The sequence below is a fragment of the Wolffia australiana genome, chromosome 3, assembly GCF_029677425.1.
Source record: "Wolffia australiana isolate 7733 chromosome 3, ASM2967742v1".
Taxonomy (NCBI): domain Eukaryota; kingdom Viridiplantae; phylum Streptophyta; class Magnoliopsida; order Alismatales; family Araceae; genus Wolffia; species Wolffia australiana.
This window is the reverse complement of record NC_135837.1, coordinates 3,932,351-3,941,128: the sequence shown is the minus strand read 5'-3', so window position 1 is coordinate 3,941,128 and position 8,778 is coordinate 3,932,351. Positions and strand designations below refer to the sequence as shown.

The window sequence follows — 8,778 nt, the reverse complement described above, 5'->3', positions numbered from 1 at the left end:
AGATCATGTCGATCAAAGTTAAAAAATTCCAAAACTTTTTCAGCTCTTGGAAGGTACCTAACCTGGTGCCTTGGGAGCCAAAACCTGCACTAACTCAAGTGAAATCACCTTGTCCCAACTTTAAGTCTACTTTCTTCATGGAGAATGCAACGGTGTTTGTGGGGTGCCTCTAAATAAGCTCCCATTTCTTCTCCTCCTTGTTCGCTAGTTTAGCATCTTCATCAAGATCAGAAGATTTTTCTCCCTATGAAGAATATTGACGCAGCCTTAGTACACGAACAGTGTAGGAACAAGACTTGAATCCACAAGCCTTGCTCTATTTGAAGGAGCTAAGTCCTGAATCTACATAACTAGCTTCTCTAACCCTTGAGTCCCCAAGGGGTTGTGCTTGAATCTACAAACACTAAAGCACTCTCTAGCAAAGAGAACACTCAGAGGGGAGAAACAATAGTTTCAACAAAACAATATATTTCAATATTCATCCTTCAAGGGTACATGGGGGCCTTATATAGGCCACAACAAGTGCAGGATCGTCCATAATGACTGTACCCATGAAATGACAAGCCAAAACGTTTAGAAAAATAATTCTGACAAGCTAAAAGATAGGATAAGCAGCCTGACAGGCCTGAGCAGAGATATCTTGTAGATTCTAGGGCCAGTAGAAGCTGTCAGGAGTTATTTTTGTGACTCATGAAGATCCTGATGGGACAAAACAGAAGATATGCAACTCTGACAAGTTAGAGCAGAGATCTTGTCAGAAGAAGAATCTGTCAGAGGATTCTATCAGGTATGAGCATGTCAGAAGATCATGTTAGAGAAAATCCTGTTAGAGGATTTTGAGGGGCTCTAGGTATTTTTTTGCAGATCCTATCAGTTCTAGAAGAATCTCCTTCTTGGGCCACAAGTTGCTAATGGGCCTCAGAAAATGGGCTCTCGGCTACATAAAATATGGCCCCTCAGGCTGTCATACTTAAGATTGAGACCAATGAGGAAGTAAATGATTGTAATTTCAAGGTGCGCACTATCTCTCTGCAAAATTTAAATTTTCCACTATCTCTCCAAGTTGATTTCAACATTCAATAAAAATCCATCACATAAACTTCTCCTATTCAACATTGAATCACTTGGGCATTCAACATATATGTAAGCCAATCATCCTGCTGATTTCACAACTCTTGGTAATCTCCTTCCATATGTCCCTCACAAAAGGCACGTGGAGGAAGTAATCAACTATCTCTTGCACTATTGTTCCAAGGAACCATTAAAAAGTAAATGACTCCTCTAATTTCCAAGTCTTGTAACAAGGATCCTTTGGAGAAAGAGGCTACTCCTCAAGGTGATAAACTAGGCCCTTAGCGTCTAGGGATAGCTCTATCTACTTGCACCACAGACAGACATCAATATCATCAAATTTGATCTCAATTCCATGGAGGAGAATGGTGATCTTCTCACTGTTTTTCATGCCACTTGTTTTAGATGAGTTCCCCTATGTCTTTATAATGTATTACAAGGGTTCACCTTCACACATGTTAGATATATCTTCCTAGGACATAATGATGTTCAATACTAGAGGTAGGAGATAATGACATTACTAGATTATGAAAGGTATCTCCAGGATGACCTGCTCGAATACCATGTAAATAATCATCGAAAAAAGATATAAAAATACTCATCCAGCATTGCAAAATCCCAAATAGTGAATTAAGGTTTAGAAAAGAACATCCTAAACTCCATTTAGGGTAGGTCATTTTGAAACTAAATGAAATCAAGAAGAAAACTAACATTATCTAACTTCGTGTGGTCTCTGGAGAACTTTGAATGAAAAAATCAACTCTGGTAATTTCCCAGTATTTATTATTCAATAAACAGCAGAAATGTGACAACTCGTTTCACTCCACCTTTTTGTTCTTCACTTGGGAGATACGAAAATGTGGCGTCTAACTTGCAATGTTTAAATCATAATAAATGAGCAGCCAAAAAAATTTATTTACTTTTTCCCGAAAAAGAATGAGAAAATTACTTTAGAGCAGAAAGATTTATAGGCCATTACAATTGAGAAGCAAAATTCAAAGGTACTTAGACAGCCTTCCCACGTGGTAGAAACGTTCAAGGGCACTCTTGTAAAATATGTCAAAAAGAAAGAGTATCAATAGCTTCTAAGTGACTTCTATAAATATTATTTTCATATTTATCATTTATCATGAATCTCTGTGTGCATATGTCTCGTATCTCCATTTTGTTGGCACTAGAGCTGAGCAAGGAATAGTTTCTGAAAAATAAATTAAAAATTAAAGATTGATTGATAAAACCCATTTTTTTTGGTTTTCAAAATAACAGAGATTCCTCTAAATGAAGTTAATCATTTATCTCCGATGGTTTGGATGTCTATAATATTCTGATTAATCTATCTGCAGTCCTTTTTCATAAATTTAATGCTAATTATTTTCATAATGAAATTAGCTATTTCTGAATTTTATCATTAGTGCATCAAATGTTTAATATACGCCCAACACATCTTTAGATCTGAATACTTATTTATCATTGTTTCTCTCGCAATTTTTCTTTTTTGCTTGACCTGTGCAGTCTCTATCTCTCAAAGCCGATGACCTCCTACAGCAGTTGTTCTACTTGGTTGGAGGAATAAATAAAGTCATCTCTAAGGTAGACAAGAATTTCTTAACAATTATAAAACTCATCTGTATAAGGTAGACGAATTTCTTCCTTATCTTTCTGAAAGCAATTCATTGTATAATCATAAATCAAGTTTGTTTTCTTATGAGAAATTATTTAGTTTGAATATACTCAAACATATTTTTTCTCATAAATTTAGTGTTGACTTGAATTCGTCTGCGTACTCATACCCTGCTTGACATATAAATCGAAAGAAACCTAAGAAAGGGAAATCAAACCTGTAACATTTATACACGAGCTTATCCACTTCAAGAATGCCTTAGAGCAACTATTATTAGTGGGGAAGTCCATACAAATCAATATAATACTGCATAAAAAATAAATCACAAGATGCCTTAGGTATGCTCCCTAATGCTGATGTCTGAAAATTTCCCACGGATTTTGGAGACAAAAATATTAAGACGTAATTAAAATATGCCTACTAGGTCAGTTTAGCACAATTCTCAATTATCACTAAATTTGGAGTGTAGTTAATATGTTACCCCCTGATTTTGAATACATATTCATGGTGAAAAATACGTGAATCTGGACTCTTTCAATTAAAGAGTTGATTTTTTAGGATATGATTTTTTCCTTTTTACATGGGGTAGTGAGGTAAGAATAAGAAAAAACAACACATGCTAAAGACAAAAAAAGACCAATTGATTCAAATGTTACAAAAGGACCAATTTTAGTTGCCTATGCAAAGTCCTTATTGATTATAGGACGACCAAGATCTGATCTCATCATACATTTCATCCTAAATTCTACTTGCATTTATTGGGATTCTGAAATGGCCAACACTCTTTGTGGTAATTTTTACATGAAGGGAATGCGATGAAAATTTTCGAGTCTTTATGCACTAAAGCCCCATTTGCTCCACCTTTTTGTTAAATCCTCCTTGATAATAAAATCCTTGTTGATAACACTTGTTTCACGTTTAACAAAGCAAGAACTTGGCATTCTTTAGAAGGTTTCAGCAAATTAAATTAATTTTACACATTACACGTACTCTTTGTTCATAATTACCATTAAAAGAATCCCCAAATCAACAGATGTGAACATTATTTATTTACCAACAGTGACATCTTTTTCACCAATATTTTGTACAACTATTGTACACTAAGAAAATATTCATCCATTTGTCATCCATAACCGTTCGTTAATGTCATCTATTTTCATCATCATCATCGTCATCATCATCATCATCATCTTCATCGTCATTGCCATTACCAATCTTTCCACTATGTCATCATTGTCCTTGTTATCAGCATCATCTCCTGATGTCAATGACAAGGGCAACAACGACAACGGGACCATACCGGCCCACCTTGGAAGCCTAACTTGGAGTACACACCTGAATATGGCTCACACAAAGTCAAAATCAAACTCCATAAAGTCAAAGGGCTTTATCACAGTGCACGGGCAATGCTCCTGAACTCATTTAAACAGGAATGGAGAATATTCCGTCGCTTCAGGAGATTCTCATGCTCTTTCTTTAGAAAGTCAACGACGCCGGGCATCATGAACATGTTCATGAACTTCTCGTCGTTCACGGCAAATAAGTCAACACCCAGTGCCACGACCAGCCTGTCCCGGCTGCAAAAACCAAAGTAGAAACATTAAAGATAATTATCCACAAAACATACAGAAATTGCGTAATCTTGAAGAATGAGGAGAGAGAGAGAGAGAGCATACCATGGGGTCAACAGACCGGAGTTCAACGTTGAAGGAACATTTCTCTCAATGAGAACTTCCCGAATGCGGCCAAAGTGCTGCACGGCCAGCTGGCAGATCTCCGAGTAAGCCGAGCCTTTCCTGGGCCCCACCTCGGCATCCAACCAGAGCCCGCCACGTGGATTCCTAGCCACCACCCTGGCCTGCCTCTTCCTCCCTCCAACTTCCACAAAATTCACTGATTCCTTTTTAATCCCACAGGCTTGGTCACTGGCCTGGTCAGGCGATGGCGTCTCTGGCACGGTCAACTGGCTCTCTCGTTGACCCCCACCTTTGACTTCCTTCTCTTTGACCGGTGTGTTATGCTGTTGACCATTTGGGTCAATATTCTCCTGGTCAACGTCTTGAGACCCCTCTGACATGTCCAGAATGAAGGGAGAGGCCGGACCCGGGCTGAGACCGAGTTGACCTGGCATCGGGGGGTAGTAGAGGCGGCAGTAGGGGCTCGTGACCGAGTCAAGGTGGTGGCGGACGAGTTGCTTGCACTGCTTTGAGAGGTCTCTGATGAACATATTATAAGATCGCCTCACTGATGCGTGGAATCCGACGTGGCCATCCATGTCACCATCTCTCTTCCCATCTGCCAAGAACAATATTCACCCAATTTTTTAAAATTCTCTTGATTTAATTAAGAGAATTTTAAAAAATATTTATGCTTACTTTCAGAGGAATCGTTCCGACGGGTGCACTCAATTGCAATATCGAAGAGATTGCTCAGCACAAAGGCAAGGCGGTCGCAGGCAGTGTCCAGAAGGGGAGCTATCCACGCACGTGCGGCCGCACGTGCGATATCTGCTGCAGCTTCCGAGACCCCCCCACTTCCGCTCCTCCCTGCATGAGCCAGAAGTATATTCGCCACCTGAAATTTGAATAAAAATTCATATACCCATTTCGTTAAAATGAAAAAAAATTAAAATTTGGGGAAAACCTTCTCTCTAGAAATTTGTGGGCATTCGATTGAATAAGCTGCGCAGCGAAATTCATGCATGACTCTCTCAAACGCAGCACCGCCGTAGAGCTTGAGAGAAGCGTTTGGGGGTTTTATAACAACAGTCAACCCCGGCCAACTTCCAATTCCACTCTCAGTCTTCTCTTCCTCCGTTGTCTTGCCAAATTGCTCTGGAGCAGGATCGGCAGCTCCTTCGATCAAAGACCCCTTTCAAAAAATACAAAAAAATAATTCAGCATGGAATAAAAACGGCTAAATAAATCAAAATTGAATAATTCTCACCACATGATCGCAGATGGATGCCACATGTAACATGGCTGATCGTCGGAGGCAGGCGATGTCGGATATACCCATTAACTTAGATTCTATGCGAGTTAACTCGGAGTTGACTTCACTGCATCTTTGTTCAAGAAGAGCGAGAGTGACGGGAGCAGCTTCTTTGTACCTGCTCTGAAGCTCGGCTTCGAGAAATTCCTTGAGATGGGTGAAACCGATGAAGGGTCCGTATTTTTCCTCGTCGAATCCGCCTTTGATTCCGTCTCGTAATTGGCGGAGAATTTCCCCGTCAACCGTGGAAATTTGCCGTCGAAATTCCTCGTTTGTGATAGTCCCCCTGTCTTTTGGAAGAGCAACGAAGAACGGGTGCGTGTTCTCTCCAAGATAGCCGCTGGCGCTCAAGTATCGATCCACCTCCCATTTATCAGTGAATTCCTTGAGGAAAACACTCAAATAATCGATTAATATCCGCAAGATCGATTGCCGATTAGAAGAAAAAGTTAAAGATTAATCATAGATATTTATGTCACGCATGATTGACCCTCATCTCAAGAAGATTGATACCTTATTTTCTAATTCTAATTATAATAATCATCAACCTTGACAAGTTTTATTCAGATACTAATAGCCACAAGATCAAACTCAAGTATTTCCACCTCCCATTTATCAGTGAATTCCTTAAAAAAAATCATTCAAAAAGTCGTTTAATAGCCGCAAGATCGATTGCCGACAAAAAACATCAATAAAACACTCAAATAAAACACTTGAGAAAAACACTCAAATGATAGATTACTATCCGCAAGATCGAATGCCGATAAAAGAAAGCAAAAGATCAATCGTAGATGTTTATGTCACGCATCATTGACCGTCATCTCAAGAAGATTGATACCTTATTTTTCTAATTCTAATTATAATAGTCATCAACCTTGACAAGTTTTATTCAGATACGAATAGCTACAAGATCAAACTCAAGTATTTCCACCTCCGACTTATCAGTGAATTCCTTGAAAAAAAACATTCAAAAAGTCGTTTAATAGCCGCAAGATCGATTGCCGACAAAAAACATCAATAGATTAATCATGGAGGTTGATATCACGCATGATTCACCGTCATCTCTGGCCGACTGATACCATTTTTTATAGTTCTAGTTATTAATCGTTAACCTTGACAAGTTCTATTCGGATGGGTAGTTACACTAATAGCTTCAAGATTAAACAAATATGTACCTTAAGTCGGTTGTCAAACTTGGATACGACAATGATCGTACGTCTGAATGTTGGGTCAATTTCCCGAATTGCGTCCAACCACAACGAAGAACACCATTCAACGCTGCTTTGCTGAAGAAATAACAGAATTCGGTGTGGTGGGGCAGCCAAGGACTTAACCATCGCTAGAATCTCTTCCGGCGTGTTCTCCGGTTCCCCCTTCTTAGCCTGCACAAAGCACAATCAATGAGAAAGATGCTATGATAATACCTGGTCCGGAAGCAAATCAGAATCCAGCAATGTAAGGGGTCTCTCAAATTGTAAACTTACCCATCAAAGAGTTTATTACACATGATACTAAAACAATAATTATACAATTTAAAGTCATTTATATTGGAATATTAAAATAATAATAACCAAGGATATACATCTATATATAAATGCCAGCTCTCTTGAGATCCAACAAAATATGTCTCTATATCTTCAGCACTTTCTATAGAGAGAGAAACAGACAGATCATAAGGGGTCGATTAAATTATAAGCCTACCCATCAAATAATTAATAATGCCATTGTATCTACGTATAATATAATAAAACATTATCCCAAACTTAATTCGAATATTAAACTTACGCATGTCTACATGCCTTCCACATTTTCAAGAAAGAGAGAGATAAGGACAGACCATAAAGGGTCTGTCAAATTTTAAACTTACCCATCACAGAATTTATAACTGGCCTGGTTTCTACACATATTTGTGCACGGTTCTGAATTAATCTTCAATCTCAACCTTTATAGAATAACTTTCATTGGCATATTAAATTATGATATCTGCATGTTAGTCCACACGAGATTCAACGAAAGATATCGCTAACTCTCCAACATTTTCTAGAGAGAAAGAAGGAGATACCTTAAGAACAAATCCGGGAGTGTCGATGATGGTTAGATTCGGGCAATGGGCATATTCCACTCTCATAACGATTGGCTTCTTAGAGACTGCTGCTTGGATCTTGCGCAAGTGTGCCTCAGTGCGAGACTTTATCAGATCTGCGATCGCAGACGCCGAAATTATTGGATTTCCATATTCCTCTGAATCTTCCTCCTGCAATCAAACAACAACAATTCACCTCTAATCAGCCCGCAACAAAAATTCACATTCAAAATCGTACAATTCACAATCAAAGCGGCACTTCGAAGATTAAAACTTTGATATTCCACAAACCCTCGAAGCGAAATTGAAAACCCACGACGAAACGGAGCAGAGATGCATAAATACAGACCTGGAATCGACATCTCGGTTCTAGAGAAGTAGGCTCGTGCACCATCTGAAGAACAAGGGGTCGACGAGTGCCCATCTCAACTTCACGAACGTTGAATCGGAACCCAAGAAGGGCCTCCAAAAGAGAGCTCTTCCCATCAGATTGACCACCAACAGCGACAATCTCTGGAATTGGCAATTTCTCGCCAAAGGCGACAGCCGCAGCCTGCAGACGGTTGTAAGCTTCGAATCGCGATCTTACAGCGGCCGAAGAGGACGAGGAGACGACGCCGTTGTCTGTAGAACCATTCTGATGCATCTTTCTTGCAGTAGAGGAAGATTTGTGCTTGCTGTTGGTGGGCGTTTTGACGGGGGTGCTGCCCCCGTAGAATCCGTCGGCCGTCGCCATTGGAGTTGGAGGAGTTGAACCAGAGCTGCGCGGCAAAGAAGAGGGAGAGGAAATTCAAAATTTGAGGAAGAAGGCGAGATGACAACCCATTTAAAAATCTAAGGAAATTTAAAAGGTACCCTTTTTATTTGAGACAATTAGAATGAGATTTTTATATATCTTGCAATTACTTGCAATACAGACATCGGATTACGGTATCGTGACAGATGCTGAATCGGATATCGAAAACTTGCTAAGAAATTCAAAATCACCCTTTTGTACTTAAGACAATAACCC

General features: G+C 39.3%; 1 protein-coding gene across 1 annotated transcript; it reads right to left on the bottom strand.

The window, feature by feature from the left end:
• Positions 1-4,047: 4,047 nt before the first annotated feature.
• Positions 4,048-8,557, bottom strand: DRP5A (Dynamin related protein 5A). The gene is made up of 8 exons (XM_078572142.1): positions 8,116-8,557; positions 7,746-7,937; positions 6,859-7,065; positions 5,639-6,067; positions 5,336-5,563; positions 5,068-5,266; positions 4,369-4,987; positions 4,048-4,269 (listed from the first exon to the last, which is right to left on the bottom strand). Exons 1-8 carry the CDS (start codon positions 8,500-8,502, stop codon positions 4,083-4,085), a joined length of 2,448 nt encoding a protein of 815 aa, XP_078428268.1. The 5' UTR covers positions 8,503-8,557; the 3' UTR covers positions 4,048-4,082.
• Positions 8,558-8,778: the final 221 nt, after the last annotated feature.